Here is a 17,052-nt window from a genome sequence, read left to right on the forward strand (position 1 = left end):
ACTCCTCTGGCCAACCATCCATATGCGAGCCGCCATCTTCTCCACAGCTGTACCACATTATAAACTTTCCAGTGAATTTGAGCTTGTGCTCCACAATGCATACTCTCATCCATGGACTACATCTACCAGCATGCACCCTCTCCCCACCCCGCAGAGTGGTGTACTATTTACCATCTCTACTGTGGCCGGTCTCCTCCATGCTTCCAGGCTGCCATCCCCCGGCTCCCAGTCATGTGACTTGCATCGGTCACGTGATTGAGAACCGGAGGAGTAGAGCAGTTCCTGAATCTCCGCCTGTCTCAGGCCAGTAAACAGCCCAGACTAAAGAAACTACAGGTCAGCTGCCGAAGCAGAGAATTCATTTATGGTGGAAAGAGGTCAGACTGGTAGACCCACCACATTATTACCTTTCACGGTTTGCATGGTGTCAGAGATGAGCCGGCGTAGACTCTGATCTGCCTGATGGATGAGACTGGCAGCACAGATCTCACGATCTCGCTCCTGTTGACAGAAGGTAGAGAAAAAGTGGTGTTTAGACTACGTTAACTGCGGATCATGGACGCTCCTGTGCAATAGATAGTACAGTGGAACCTTGGTTTGTGAGTATACCGTATTTTCCGCCGTATAAGATGCTACGGAATATAAGACGCACCCAGGTTCAGAGGGCAAAAACCAGAGGAAAATAAAAATTCCAAACCTGGTGCATCCATGTTCCAGGAGCGTCTTGTAGTAATTCTCCCCCAATGATTGTGTCCCCTATGTACTCCCTTCTGCCCCTAGCGTGTCCCCTTCTGTCCACCATATGTCCCCAGTGGGTCCCCTTCTGTCCCAATGTGTCACCTCCCAGTGTCTCTAGCTCACCTGTTTATGCTGCGCTGCCCCTGCATGTTCCTCCATGTATGCTGCACTGCCAACTGCATGTTGCTCTGCCCTCTCCATGTATGCTGCACTGCCCCTGCCTCCCCCCCCCCCCTCCCCCTCCGGCATGTTCTTCCACCACCTGTATAAGGATGAAAAAGCAGCAGTAGCAGCTCACCTTCTTCAAAGTTCCTGCAGTACAAGCAGAGGAACATGGGGGGGGGGGGGGGGGGGGGGCAGTGCAGCATTCACAGGGTCAATGCAGGGAATCCCCAATGTGCTGGCGGTCGGCAGTTCCTACTGGCGAGCATTCTTTAGTCAGGGATTCCCTGTATTCCTCGTATAAGACGCAGGGACATTTATAGAAAAATATTTATTACAACGTACTGTACTGTATCAAGTAAAAATGCATACAGTAAGACAAATTAACTGGTTAATCCCATCTGGACAACTAATGTAATCCAGATAGGAACTGTGCAAATCTATCTTGATGCTTTTTCATGTCCAGTGTAGCTGTGGCAGGCACACACCCGCCACTTGTTACATAGTTACATAGTTATTTTGGTTGAAAAAAGACCGACGTCCATCGAGTTCAACCAGTGTAAAGTACAACTCCATCCTGCTCCCTCACATATCCTTGTTAATCCAGAGGAAGGCGAAAAAACCCTTAAGCCTCATCTACACGGGTAGATGAGGCTGCGATCCGGCGGCTCGATTAGCCCCCGGATCGCCTCTTCCGCGTGCCCGCCGCGTCGCCGTGCGTGCGCCGGATTCGATTCTCCGCCGGCACCGCTTATCTTCCGCTCGATTCCCTGCCATTGTCCCCTCGCGGGGAGCGAGCAGGGAATCAGTGGTGCGGAGATCCGTCCTGTCGGATCTTATCAATCGAGCCGCATCAGCGGCTCGATTGATAAGGAGCATCGCCGCCGCATCTACACGTGTAGATGCGGCCTTACAAGGCATGATCCGATTAGCCCCAAAAGGGAAAAATTCCTTCCCGACTCTAGATGGCAATCAGATAAAATCCCTGGATCAACATCATTAGGCATTACCTAGTAATTGTAGCCATGGATGTCTTTCAACGCAAGGAAAGCATCTAAGCCCCTTTTAAATGCAGGTATAGAGTTTGCCATACCGACTTCCTGTGGCAATGCATTCCACATCTTAATCACTCTGACTGTAAAGAACCATTTCCTAAATAAATGGCTTATTTAGGCTTGTTTATGGCAGGATTTAAATAGCAATGATTGGTGAAGGGGAACTTGTGTTCCTTGAGCTAATCGAAGTGCCTGGAATGAATGGACATGACCCTGATCAGGGGCCTGTTTATTCATAATGGCGACCCAGGATAGTGCTTGTAGCGCCATCTTGTGGAGAAAAAGTAAAAATGCAGCCGGAATAAAATTTAATATAAAATTAATAGATACAGACTAACCAGCAAGCTCATGGTGAACCAGAACTCATTGGAGTGTGTAAGGGGCTACAATGGTCCTAAAATCCCCCTTACTAAAATGCTAAGAAAAACAAACGTTTGCTTTCTTAAAGGGATACTGTAGGGGGGTCAGGGGAAAATGAGTTGAAGTTACCCGGGGCTTCTAATGGTCCCCCGCAGACATCCTGTGTTGGCGCAGCCACTCACCGATGCTCCGGCCCCGCCTCCAGTTCACTTCTGGAATTTCTGACTTTAAAGTCAGAAAACCACTGCGCCTGCGTTGCCATGTCCTCACTCCCGCTGATGTCACCAGGAGTGTACTGCGCAGACACAGACCATACTGGGCCTGCGCTGTGCGCTCTTGATGACATCAGCGGGATCGAGGACACGGCAACGCAGGCGCAGTGGTTTTCAGACTTTAAAGTCTGAAATTCCAGAAGTGAACCGGAGGCGGGGCAGGAGCATCGGTGAGTGGCTGCGCCAACACAGGATGTCTGCGGGGGACCGTTAGAAGCCCCGGGTAAGTTCAACTCATTTTCCCCTGACCCCCCTACAGTATCCCTTTAAAACAGAAAGAATTTGCGATAATTCAGGTCGGAGTGAGCTTGAGATGTCTCCCAGAGCAACACTGCTGAATATATGCAAATTAACCATTGTTACTGTAACGATTGGTGTAGCAATACAGGAGTCTGGTTATTGTGTGATCTGCAGTATCACCAATAAGCCAGGCACTATACCTGATTATATGGTGATCTGCAGAATCACCAATAATGCAAGTATAGCTAACAAGATAATAGCAATAGTGTATAGTACTTGGTGCAACTGTAATACTGATTAGTTTGGCAGCACCTCACCAGAGGAGCTGGTGGGCACTATCAGTAATGAACCTCACCAGTGACAAGGGCTCACTGGTGAGTGGAGTAGTCAGACAGATCGGATCGGCAACAGACAGGAAGATACAGTACAAAATCGGCAGGCAAGAGGATAGAGATATTTCAGGCAGAGTCAGCAACAGGATCAGATGGGCTAAAGTACAGAATCGTTAAGCGAAAGCGAAGTCAGAAGAGAGCCAGAGTCAAACACAGGATATCAAGCAATATATATCAATAACAATAATAATTCCTAGTCTTGTGTGAAATCCCCGGTTTCCTCCCGGATCAAAGCACACTGGATCTATCTAAGGTCTGAGTGCTCACACGAAGCATTCGCAACAGCAGACAGTTTGCAAGTGACTCCAGAAGGCTTAAAAAGCGGAGGAGACCCCTCGGCCACGCCCACACCCATCAGCCAATCGGAAACGCCGAGAGTCTCCCCTGACATCAGCCGACCGGCAGGTCAGCTGACGCGCCTCCTCCCCGCATAAAGGTCCTGTCTGTGCGCGCGCGACAAAGCCACCCTGTGAGCCACTGACAGTCCCCTCCTCGGCGTGCTACAGGACGGAGGGACAGGGGAAACGCCCGACAGAGAAACCAAAGCAGCTGCGGGGGCATCCTGACTGCCCGCAGCTGCATCTCCAGAGACTGTTACAGTTACCCTTAGAAGCTAAACACACCTCCAGAACCGCTGGAATGCAATGATGTGTCAGCTTGTTAATTTGTACAGAGCCATAATAATCCGACATGTTTACAGACTGTTTCGGATTGTTTGATCCTCATCAGTGCATGGCATGGATTAATTTGTTTTTCTTAGCATTTTAGTAAGGGGGCTTTTAGGACCATTGTAGTCCCTTACACACTCCAATGAGTTCTGGGTCACCATAAGCTTGCTGGTTAGTTTGTACCTCTCGGTGTTACAAGCCCTACTCCATAGAGACAAATTAATTCATGCCATGCACTGATGAGGATCAAACAATCCGAAACAGTCTGTATGCATGTTGGATTATTATGGCTCTGTACAAATTAACAAGCTGACACATCATTGCATTCCAGGGGTTCTGGAGGTGTGTTTAGCTTCTAAGGGTAACAATGGGTAATTTGCATATATTCAGCAGTGATGCACTGGGAGACATCTCAAGCTCACTCCAACTTGAATTATCTCTAATTCTTTCTGTTTTAGGAAAGCAAACTTTTGTTTTTCATATAAAATTAATGCATTGTAAACCCCACTCCCTAGTTACCAAACAAAAACTTGTAAAAAAAAAACCACAACTAGCATTAGCAGTTTAAAAAAATACATATATAGTTGCCTTGGGGACTTAGCATTTTTAATACGTAAGTCGGGAGGGTATATAACAGGCACAATCTTTGCAGAACTCTCCTGGCCACGGGAGCGCAACCGCGTCCATGAGCTCGCGTAGAAGACAAACCTCACTAGGACGCTGGCTGCTACGGAGGAGACCCAAGGCCACTGACAGGAAATGGAGCTGCGGCGAGGTACACATAGGCTGCCAGGGGCTGGAGGAAGCCCCAAGTAAGTAGATCTGTTTTTGCTTTAAATCCCTGATGTTTCCTTTAAGTACAGTCATGTCAAAGAAGAGAAGAACCAACAGTTGTGATGACGTGAGGCGTGTTTACATTCTGTGCTTGTATATCAAGTAGTTGCTTTACTTGCAAAGTGCTTGCAAACCAAGTGAGGGCCCGTTTCCACTTATCCGGTGCGAATCGCCGCGGTAAAAATTTGCATGCGGATGCGAATTTCGCATGCGGTTGTATGCAAATTTTCGTGCGATTTCGCATGAAAATTCGCATGGATGACGCTGTATGCGAATTTAACCATGGCAGTGCTGGTGTGCTTTTCCATTGATTTCCATGCGAATTCGCATGAAAATTTGCATACCAAAGCCGCAGGCGATTTCCCTATTAAATATATTAGCGTCGATTCGCATGCATTCCACACGCAGGCGAATTCTGAGGGCTCTGCCGTGCAGAAAAATCCTGCACAGAAAAACGCTCAGGAAAACTGACAAGTGGAAACAGGCCCATCCACTTGTATTGGCTGTGCAAATCTGCATGCAGGAAACGCATGCAGATTCGCGATAGTGGAAACGGGCCCTTACTTGCAATCCAAACTTTCACTGCATTCTATATGGTGCAGACCTTGCTTTCCATTACATATTACCTTTTCCTCGCTGTCATCTTCCAGTGGCCTCACCGGGTTGTCCAAGGCTCTTTGAAGCAAACTGGTGATATTTGCTCTTTAAAAAAAAAATAAAAAAAAACCACTTAGTAGATGTTCAAACAAAATAATCAAATATGAAAAGTACATCTGTTTTTGTCATAAGTTCCCTCTAATGTCTCCCCTGTTACTTGGTGCAAGCCTCTAGACTTCTAACTATGGCCAGATTTCAGGCAAGGCCTCGGGCACGAGGAAGCAAGGGGCGGGCTGCAGGCTGGCACACATGCAGTCAACCCACTAGCAGCGTTTTTCTAAGCTCTTTTAGAGCTGGTGCTATTTTAGAGCTGGTGCACACCAAGAGCGCTTCTGGGCACTTTTAAAAAACGCCAGCGCTTTGAAAATGTTTCCTTTTAAATAATACCAGTTGCTTGGCAGTCCTGCTGATCTTTTTGGCTGCAGTAGTGGCACACACCTGAAACAAGCATGCAGCTAATCCAGTCTGACTTCAGTCAGAGCACCTGATCTGCATGCTTGTTGAGGGGCTATTGCTGAAAGTATTAGAGACACAGGATCAGCAGGAGAGTCCGGCAACTGGTATTATTTTAAAAGGAAAAAATCAATATCCATCTCAGTTTAGGTTCTCTTTAATGGTGGTTTTATATTCTATTGTTTTGCACTCTGGGGTGCAATTTTTCTTTGTCTGCCTATGTCTTGACAAAGGGAACCTTTGTGGCCCCGAAATGATCGTCGGCTGAGACAGTCGTTGTCTTTACATGTGTGAGTTGGAACAATAAAAGTATCGTAAGACTGTGTGTGGACCCCTCCTTCGATTGTCCCGATATATAGTTTATACATCCTGCAATGTTATCGTCTGCCTCACATATGTAAGGCCCCTACTCCGCAGGAGGTTGAGGCTGTCAGCTGCTCCCTTGCACCAGCCGGACTCTTAAAGGGAACCTAAACTGAGAGGGATATGGATGTTTCCTTTTAAACAATACCAGTTGCCTGGCAGTCCAGCTGATCTCTGTGGCTGCAATAGTGACTGAATCACAGACCTGAAACAAGCATGCAGCTAATCCAGTCTGACTTCAGTCAGATCACCTGATCTGCATGCTTGTTCAGGGGCTGTGGCTGAAAGTATTAGAGAAACAGGATCAGCAGAAGAGTCAGGCAACTGGTATTATTTTAAAAGGAAAAATGTATATGCTTCTCAGTTTAGGTTCCCTTTAATAGTGCTCAGCATCGGCACTGGAAAGGCACCCCCTTGTGGAGTCACATGCAAGTGCAGCTCCCACCCTGCTTAGACACAAGTCAAACAATGACAACTGGGGTCACCAAATCCATTAAATTGCAGCCAAAGGGCACTCAAGGCCGGCCGCAGGGAGGCTGATCTGCACAATAAGCATGCAGTTCAGCTGTGGAGAAGGAGTCTTATTCTCTACATATACAAGCTTCTTCCATACTTATCAGTGGTGACTCCTGTGCGGCCGTCCAGGATGAGGCTGTTCTCCTCCCACGAGTTCCTTTCTGCATTGGGCGGCTCTATTTTCCCCTCCATCAGCAGGATGGTCTCTTCTGTTACCGCACTGTGTCTGCTCCGGTTCCTCTGCAGGCACAGCTCAGCAGGGCACTGCAGATACAGCTGGCAGAACCCCAGACAGTCTAAGAGAGAACAGGACTGATTATTAAAGGGGTACAAGACTCAGTGTGTCTTCTTTGCTCTAAGAGATTTTTTACAGCATAAAATCTACTACCACAAAAAAAAAAAAAAATACAATAGTAGAACAGCATTCAAAGTTACCGTATTTTTCAGACCATAAGATGCACTTTTTCTTCCCCAAAACTTGGTCTGAATGTTTAAAAAAAAAATAATGTATCGGTGCGCAGGGAGCTACTCTTAACTATCCAGCAACCCGCTCCTGTCTCTGTCCGGCCTGTCCAGGCGCCCCTTTTCTCCACCGGCATCTTGATAGGCGTCCTTCTCCTCCGGCATGGGTGGCATCTCCTGGCTGACTGCCGCTGCACAGCTCCGGGTGCCCCATCCATGTGGCCTCTGTCTTCTTCCGCATTGGTTACATGTGAGCCGCCCATGCGCCTCTTTTGTAACCAATGCAGAAGACTATGTGAAAGAAGACAGGGGCCACCTGGACGGGGGACCCGGATGGAAGGAGCGTGGCAGCAGGATCAGGTGAGAGCTGAACTGGTGCTGTTAGATTAATGTAGCTTAGTTGGGAATGCAGAAGGGGGTTAGTGTAGTGTATAGTTTACTCACCTCATGCGCAGTACAGCTGCGCTCGTAGACAGAGGAGAGTGTTGCTGCAGAGAACAAGAGGCTCCTGGGCAGCAGCAGTGGGGGTGAGGAGGGTGTGGAAAGCCTCTGGATCATTCACAGGCTACCCACTACTGATGTAAGTAGTTTTTACTTTTTACAAAAAGATGGATTAACATCCCTGGTGTTATCCCCGAGTCAGACTCGGGGTGAGAAAAATAGAAGCCAGGAACGGGAATCCCGAGACTGACTCGGGGTAGCAGCCAGGAGGCTTGTACAGAGCCTTATGCCCAATGGGCATTTTAACTCACCTCCCCTGGGATCCAGGCGCTGGCAGCCATTCTCCTTCCTGTCCTCACGGGCTCTGGATCCCCCTGGTGAGTGATATACTCTGGATCCAGGGATACAGCGCCACCAAGAGGACGGAGGGAGAATTGCAGCGCTGGATCCCAGGAAGGTGAGTACATGCAGGGCTGCCGCAGATCTCTCTGCGGTGTGACTTTTCCTGGTTTTAGGGTCTAAAAGCGTGCAAAAAAAAAATCTGCACCGCTTTTAGACCCTAAAATCTGGAAATAATAATACCGCCAGGGAGGTTAAGATGCAATGGGGCCCCAGGCAGGGTAGTAGATTTGGGGCCCCCTTGTGGTCTTGTTCGTAAGCTGAAGTAGAGAGATCAGAGAAGGTGGCAGGTGGCCCCCTTGACATTCACTAGGCCCCAGGCACCTGCCTAGGTTGCCTGGTGCATGATCCTGTTCTGACTTTTTTCCCTACAGGTTTGCCTTCATGATGTCGATGGTGAGCGCAGGAGACTGCAGAGCACCAGTAATCCAGGCAGAGGTACTCACACTTGCGTGCCAACTGGTACACCTCGTAGCGCATGCTCTGATAGTAGAAGTTATCATCCAGCAGTAAGTACAGAGGTCTGTGCGCGGGATTCATGATGGGTGCCGAGTCTAAACTGGCAGCAGATATTAACCCTTGATGCTCCAGGCAGCGGCAGAATCGCTCCCAGGAACTGGCGATGTTTCCATCGGGGGCTTGCAGAGCACAGCCGCTGATCAGGGACAGCGTGAGCTGCTCCAGGCACTGCAGGAGGTGCTGGCGGTATTTCTTCCACGCAGATTGCTGCAAAACATAAAAAGTTTCATTTACTAAAATCTGAGAAGGGTGAAGATGAAAGGAGAACTGTAGAGAGAGGTGTATGGAGGCTGCCATATTTATTTCCATTTAAGCTATACCAGTTACCTGGCTATCATGCTGATCCTCTGCCTCTTATACTTTCAGCCATAGAACCTGAACAAGCATGCACAGATCAGGTTTTTCTGGCAATTTTGACAGATATTATTATTATTATTATTTTTAGTATTTATATAGCGCCGACATATTATGCAGCGCTGTACAATGTATATATATATCTTGTCACTAACTGTCCCTCAAAGGAGCTCACAATCTAATCCCTACCATTGTCATATGTCTATATTATGTAGTGTAAGTACTGTAGTCTAGGGCCAATTTTTTTTAGGGGGAGCCAATTAACTTATCCGTATGTTTTTGGAATGTGGGAGGTAACCAGAGTGCCCGGAGGAAACCCACGCAGACACGGAGAGAACATACAAACTCTTTGCAGATAGTGCCCTGGCTGGGATTCGAACCAGGGACCCAGCGCTACAAGGCGAGAGAGCTAACCACTACGCCACCATGCTGCCCCAGATATGACAAGATAAGCTGCATGCTTGTTTCTGGTGTGATTCAGCCACTACTTCAACCAAATAGATCAGCAGGGCTGCCAGGCAACTGGTATTGCTTAAAAGGAAATAAATATGGCAGCCTCCATATAACTTTCACTACAGTTCTCCTTTAAATTGTAAGCCTCTGGTAGGGTCCTCCCTTCCCTAGTGTATTCTACAATACATGATCATGTGCTCCTTTCCTATGACAGCCTTGTACTTGTATTACTGGGCCTATCTAACCAGCCCATAATCGCATAATCATGTATCTTGTACCGTTTGCCTTGCATAACTTTGTTCTATGTTGTATAACCTTGTTATGCAACACAAATAAGAACCTCATGACATATATCTGTACGTAAAGGATCATGCCCCTAGGTCTTCAATAGAATACCATACAAAAAAGAAAAGAACCTATCTAGGCCTCAAAATAATAAACTATTGTCTCAAGAACAAATCAGATTCCAATGAAAAAAATCATATATTCTTTATTAATAAACAAGCGAATCTTAAAAACAATTAAAATACAACTCTCCTGGTCCATACCAGTTGTAATTGGCACTGCCTCCTACTGGTATTACTTACATTAATTTAACAAATTGGATTATTTAATACTAGTTTTGTTAAATTCATGTAAGTAATACCAGTAAGAGGCAGTGCCAATTACAATTGGTACGGACCAGGAGAGTTGTATTTTAATTGTTTTTAAGATACGCTTGTTTATTAATAAAGAATATATGATTTTTTTCATTGGAATCTGATTTGTTCTTGAGACAATAGTTTATTATTTTGAGGCCTAGATAGGTTATTTTCTTTTTTGTATGGTATAACCTTGTTATGTCTGTAATTGTTGTATCATTGTATATATTTATTGCCCAGCGTTGTGTAATATGTTGGCGCTTTATAAATACAATAAATAATAATTATTATTTAGTATTTATATAGCACCGACATCTCCCGCAGTGCTGTACAGAGTATATTGTCTTGTCACTAATTGTCCCTCGGAGGAGCTCACAATCTAGTCCCTACCATAGTCATATGTCTATATATGTATTGTAGTCTAGGGACAATTTAGGGGGAAGCCAATTAACCTATCTGTATGTTTTTGGGATGTGGGAGGAAACCAGAGTGCCCGGAGGAAACCCAAACAGACTCAGGGAGAACATACAAACTCCTTGCAGATGTTAACCTTGCTGGGATTCGAACCAAGGACCCAGCGATGCAAGGCGAGATCGCTAACCACTATGCCGCCCTAATAATAATAATAATAAACAGAATACAAGCAGGTGCACGTGCAGTAGGCGCCTAGTAAAACAGAAATTATCGATATAGGGTAAGGAAATCCAGGTCCTACCTTAAAAAGGAGGATCACAGGGAGTTTGGTAAAAATGTTTCAGATTTTATTTAAGCACTAAGACAACGCCTTTCACAATGTAAGCCACTTCTTCAGGTCAAATATGTGCCAGCGTAATTTAAACGCGCCCCTGACCTGGATCTTATTACGCTGGCACGTATTGGACCTGAGGAAACGGCTTAAACCGTGAAACGTGTTGTCGAAAAAAGTTACCCTGGGGGGTACTCACCTGGGTAGGGGGAAGCCTCTGGACCCTATCAAGGCATCCCCCGTCCTCCTGTGTCCTACGGCGGTCTTGCTGCAGCCCACGGAACGCACAGCCGAAAATTTGTCAGGCTGTGCAATATTTACCTTTCCTGGCTCCAGTGGGGGCGCTGTTGCGGCTCTCCGTCTCGGAGATAGGCAAAAATAGCCGATCTCCGTCGGGTCCGTCGGGTCCGACTTGTGCCTGCGCAGTAGAGCGGCCTGACAGCGATCGCCTATTTCCGCCTATCTCCGAGGCAAAGAGCCGATACTGCGCCTGTGCTGGAGCCCGGGAGGTAAATATTTATATCCCCACCTTTCCCGGAGCTTTTTCGCCACCGCCGGGGGAAGCCTCGATAGGATCCGGAGGCTTCCCCCACCCATGGTGAGTACCCCCCAGGGGAACGTTTTTCGTTACAGATTTTCTTTAAAGGGAACCTTAACCAAATGTAAAAAGAAAAAAAAAAAGTTTCACTCACCTGGGGCTTCCAACAGCCCCCTGCAGCTGTCCTGCGCCTGCGCCATCACTCACCGATCATCCGGCCCCCTGCCATTGCTCCGTTTTCGTCAACTGGCCAGTTGCCGAACCAGTGCGTTTGCACAGCTCCTTTCCCTGCATTATGGCCGCACAGTAGCCGCTGTGTGCCCACCCCGCGCATGCGTAGTAAGCTGGAGCCAAGGGCACCCAAGCTTCAGCTCAGTTTAGCTTTAAAGGATACCTTTATATAGTCCTAAATATAATGGAAACCCTGAGTGTGTGTGTGGGGATGTGCGCAAAGACTTACTGCACCTCCCATGGCCCGGTGTCTCCTTTCAATCATCTGTACATGGCCCCGCTGTAAAGCTCTGGTCAGCAGGGTTGGTGCAGGGATCCTGCAGGAAGGCGCAGCCGGCGCACGCAGTCACCAGGTGCCATAGTGGACATACTGCGCATGTGCACGCGGTATGTCTGGGTCAGGTGACCGCGTGCGCCGACTAAGTCTTGCCGCAGGACCCCTGCACCAACCTGGGCTTTACAACAGGAACATTTACAGATGATCGGAAGTAGCCTCCGGGCCATGGGAGGTGCTGTAAGTTTTTGTGCACCTCCCCACCAACACACAGGGTGTCCATTTCTGAGTACATTTAGGACTAAGGTATCCTTTAAGGAACAGAAAGCTGACAATTTTCCTTTTTGGCATATGTCAAGCAACTTTCCAGTGACCTGGGAAGGGGAAAATTCAGCCTATCAAAGTCAGCAGAAACAGATCAACTGGCAGGCAGTTGGTTAATTAAATAACCTTACCCACCACCAGAGTAATTTCGTCAAGCAAACTTCTGGTTGAAAAATTGTGTAGAGGTACTGCTTCTGCATCCCATACATGACATTGTGGGTTGATTCCTGCGCTGACTTAAAGGAATCAAAAGCCAAATACTGCTGCCCCCTTATATACTTACCCGGGGCTTCCTCCAGCCCCTTGCAGCCGACATGTCCCACGCTGCAGCTTCGCTCGCAGCCGGCAGCCCAGGGTCCCTTCCAATGCAAAGGCCCACCTCCTCTACTGCGACTGAGCAAGCGCCGCTGTCAATCAAGTCCACGTTGTCCGCAGGCGCGGTAGTTCTGTGCCTGCGCAGTTCACTGCAGACAACGTGGACTTGATTGACAGCGGCACTTCATGCAGGCACAGTAATGACGACCTAGAGGTTGGCCTCTGCACCAATGGGGACCTGGGGCCGGCGGCTGCGAATGGAGATGCTGCGAGGGACATGTCGGCTACAAGGGGCTGGAGGAAGCCCCAAGTAAGTATATAAGGGGGCAGCAGTATTTGGCTGATGATTCCTTTGAAGACTGCTAACCCACCAGCATGGGAGGAGGTGGTATTAAAGTGGATCTGAGATAAACTTTTACTCATTGCATACTTGTGTTCCTTTCATATAGTTTATAGGGCACTCCTCAAGCCAAATGTGTTTTGTTTTAATACTCTAATTCCCTATAAACTAAACAAGCCTCGCCCACAGCATTTCACAGTGCCTTGGCATTTTCAGACAGTAGCAAGGGCTTATGGGAGCTCAGTCTGGGCAGGAGGAGGGGGAGGTGTTACAAGCCAGAGATTTCAGAGGCAGAGGGGAGGAGGAGTGAATTTACACACAGGCAAACTGATAGCATCTCCAGCCCTCAGCCTGTGACAATAAGGGCCCTTTTCCACTAGCAATCACTAGCGTTCGCGCTGAACGCTAGTGATTGCAATTCAGCAAATGCACAAAATTTTGCGGCGATTTTCCGACATTTGCGATCGCGATTTTGCTATACTATGCACTGCATAGCAAAATCGCGGCAATAATCGTTCCGCCGCGCGATCGCAATCAGGTAAAAAACGAATCGCGGTAGTGGAAATGACCTACCGCGATTCCTATGTTAAAAGCAAACTGTAGCGATTTGAAAAATCACTAGCGGTTTGCGGTTTTGCGATTCAGCCATCGCAAACGCCGTAGTGGAAAAGAGCCCTGAGACTAACAGAACATGGCTGCCCTCATTGTATCACAGTAATAAATAATCATATTCTGTTGAAGCTAGATTTGCTGTGTAAACTATCAAAATTTTAGATAACATATATAGACAAATTGCTTGTTATAGTTAGTTTTTCATCTCAGATCCACTTTAAATATACACTCAACCCGGCCACCAAAAAAAAAAAAAAACTCCCCTCCCCCATTCAGTATCAATAGCTTGTCAAGCAAGGGGTAGCACAAAGCTAGCTGTGACAGTGTTCAGATAAGTTTCCATCAGATTTGGCTGAAACAAGCTCCAGTATAAAGTGCTACAAGGCATTAAAAACCAAAGGTTTGACAGGCTCAATTTAGCTCCCTCCCCTGGGACATTGAAGCTTTTTTGGCCAGCCCTATGCAGCATAAGCAATGAAGCTACTATCTCCATGATGACTGCGGGCTCCTGCCAGTAAAGAGCTGATTGGCTGCTCTGACAAAGCGCTGCGCACACCTCTCTTTTTATTGGCTACTCCCCTCACCTCCTTTCCACCCATCTCCTCGGGCTGACATGAGATCTCGCGAGACTCGGCGGCGGGCTCACGCTCAAAGGCGTCTTCCGCCAGGATGGCGTCATACGATATCACGGCTATGGTGTAGCGGCTGTGCTTCTCCCTCAGAGCAGCCGCCAAGGTGGACTTCCCGGCCCCGGGGAGGCCGCATAATAAGCACAGCCCCATCGGCCGCTTTCTACGCGGCTCCTCCATGCTGACAGGGCTGCATTGTGCGCATGCTCAGACATTAATTTCTCTTCCTGACAGGGAGGCTCCTCCCCGCGCTCATTGGGGCGTGCTGGGATAGTAGTTCTCCGGTATTTCTCTCTAGAGATGGGAAGTTCGGATCTTTTCAATGACTCGGATGATTCGAATCGGATCATTGAAAAGATCCGGATCTTTGATCCGAATTTCGAATCATTTTTACTAGGGAAGCATTCGGGGGTGAAATGACTAGCAGGACAGGACTTTCCCTGCAGTGGACAGAGAAGGGGAGGGGGTGGACAGAGAAGGGAGGAAGTGGACGAAGAGGGGTGAGCAGAGAGCAGAAATGGTTTTTGCACACAATACCCACATGTTGCAATCATATTCTTTAAAACTATTTCGCCTATATGTTCATCTGTATACTTTGAATGCAAACGTCTCACAGTGAAAGAGCATTCCCCACCCCAATGTGTCCTGTTTTCACCTCCAACACTCATCATAAATTTAGGGAGAAGTGCAGCTGTTTAGAGCAGTGCAGGAGGATCATATTGCACTGCAATTACAGTGCCTGCCCTGTCATTCTAGCCCAGCATGCTGTTTGCAAAGTTACTGAGCTGTGCTTTTGAGCCAAAACGTTCCCATTTGTTCACTATGCAGCACTACGGAACAGACAGCCTAAAATCAGCAGCACATTATAGCCAGTATGTGTGCGCTACACATATCTGGCAGTGGCACCGATGTCCCCTCTCTTGTCTACCTGTCCCTGCAAGGCTGGCTCCTCTCCAACAGAGCGATCCATCTCTTCTCTGCTTCCAGGACCCCGCTGCACGCTGAGAGGGGGGCACTCCGCTCCTGGCTCCACCCTTTGATCCGAATCATTCATTTTGGTGATCCGGATGATTCGACTCACAAAAGAGATTCGGTTCAAAGATCCGAATCGTTCATGATCCGGGCAACACTATTTCTCTATGTCTCTGCTGCATTTCTGGAAGATTTTCCTGTCCAAAATTAGATGGAGTTTTGTTAAAAACAAAACACGCCACTAGAGACTAGTGTGAATATATAAGGAAAACAATTGCCCAATTTAGATACCTGAGCATAGCTCTTAAAGCATACCTCCCAACTTTTTGAGATGAGAAAAAGGAACACTTAAGCCACGCCCCACCATGGCCCTAGTCACGCATACCATAAAGATTTCATAAGAAAAATATGTTGTTTTATAATTCAAACCACACTAATCCTTTCTATCCTGGTTCATTTTCCTTCATAGTAACATTTTAAAATGACTAATATATCAATTTAAAGGACGGGAATAAAGTTTAGAGTCAATCAAACACATTTTTAGTAAAGATATATATATATATATATATATATATATATATATATATATATATACAGCGGGTTGCAAAAGTATTTGACCCCCTTGAAGTTTTCCACATTTTGTCACATTACTGCCACAAACATGAATCAATTTAATTGGAATTCCACATGAAAGACCAACACAAAGTGGTGTACACGTGAGAAGTGGAACGAAAATCATACATGATTCCAAACATTTTTTTTTACAAATAAATAACTGCAAAGTGGGGTGTGCATGATTATTCGGCCCCCTTTGATCTGAGTGCAGTCAGTTGCCTATAGACATTGCCTGATGAGTGCTAATGACTAAATAGTGCACCTGTGTGTAATCTAATGTCAGTACAAATACAGATGCTCTGTGAGGGCCTCAGAGGTTGTCTAAGGCCTGGTGCACACCAAAAACCGCTAGCAGATCCGCAAAATGCTAGCAGATTTTGAAACGCTTTTTCTTATTTTTCTGTAGCGTTTCACCTAGCAATTTGCGGTTTTGTGAAGCGTTTTTGGTGTAGTAGATTTCATGTATTGTTACAGTAAAGCTGTTACTGAACAGCTACTGTAACAAAAAACGCCTGGCAAACCGCTCTGAAGTGCCGTTTTTTTAGAGCGGTTTGCGTTTTTCCTATACTTAACATTGAGGCAGAAACACATCCGCAATCTAAAATCTGCAGCAGCCCGGGAGTATGCGTTTCTGCAAAACACCTCCCGCTCTGGTGTGCACCAGCCCATTGAAATACATTACCCAAGCGGATCCGCACCCGCAAGCGGATCGCAAACCGCAGCCGAAACGCTCTGGTGTGCACTAGGCCTGAGAGAATATTGGGAGCAACAACACTGTGATGTCCAAAGAACACACAAGACAGGTCAGGGATCAAGTTACACTGGAACACCCCAGATGGATTGTTCTCGGAGATTTCAATACATGGGTGGATGACTCATCTTCAAAACTTGGAATAGAGCTACCTTGTGCCTTACATGAACTGGGCTTCCTCCAATCAATCAGCTCTGCTACTCACAGGAAAGGCCACACTCTGGACCTTATATTCCATACTGGGCTGTCAATAGCCAATGTGGAAATTAATCCTGTTGCCTGGTCAGACCATCACACTATCCACTTCTCCCTCTCAATACCAGCTGTCAAACACCAGGTCAAGAATCAAATAAAATATCGCCGCTTAAAAGGGCTAACACCTCAACATATCCGAGATAACCTTTGCTTTGATGAATTGACTGACTCCAGCTTGGACCCTGATACTCTGGTGTTTAAATACAACAAATGTGTGTCCTCCACCTTTGAGACCATTGCTCCTCTGCGCACCAAATATCTTACTCCACACCATCATGCACAGTGGTTTGATAACGCTATAAAAAAGCTGAAAAGGCAAGGCCGAAAACTTGAGAGACTGTGGCGCAAATCTCAGTCCCCAGAAGACAAACATGCCTTAATCCTCCACTTGAAGAGCTACCAAAAGGTAATCACGGGAAAAAAATCATCCTTTCTATCACAAGAGATTGCAAATGCAGTTAACAAACCAGCC

At 47.0% G+C, this 17,052-nt stretch overlaps 1 protein-coding gene across 3 annotated transcripts in view; it reads right to left on the reverse strand.

Moving 5' to 3' along the window:
• PSTK (phosphoseryl-tRNA kinase) overlaps window positions 1-14,265 on the reverse strand; it is a 28,837-nt gene extending 14,572 nt beyond the window's left edge. For 2 of the 3 annotated variants that reach the window (XM_068256835.1, XM_068256836.1), the window contains exons 1-5: window positions 13,943-14,265; window positions 8,459-8,738; window positions 6,808-7,006; window positions 5,348-5,423; window positions 408-501 (exon numbers count right to left, since the gene is read on the reverse strand). In XM_068256835.1, the coding sequence (XP_068112936.1) occupies window positions 408-501; window positions 5,348-5,423; window positions 6,808-7,006; window positions 8,459-8,738; window positions 13,943-14,167 (874 nt within the window). In that variant the 5' untranslated portion in view covers window positions 14,168-14,265. The remainder of the gene's footprint in view (window positions 1-407; window positions 502-5,347; window positions 5,424-6,807; window positions 7,007-8,458; window positions 8,739-13,942) is intronic. The other variant, XM_068256837.1, reaches the window with a different exon arrangement.
• Between the last annotated feature and the right edge of the window lie 2,787 nt (window positions 14,266-17,052).

Source organism: Hyperolius riggenbachi, chromosome 10, assembly GCF_040937935.1.
Source record: "Hyperolius riggenbachi isolate aHypRig1 chromosome 10, aHypRig1.pri, whole genome shotgun sequence".
Lineage (NCBI taxonomy): Eukaryota > Metazoa > Chordata > Amphibia > Anura > Hyperoliidae > Hyperolius > Hyperolius riggenbachi.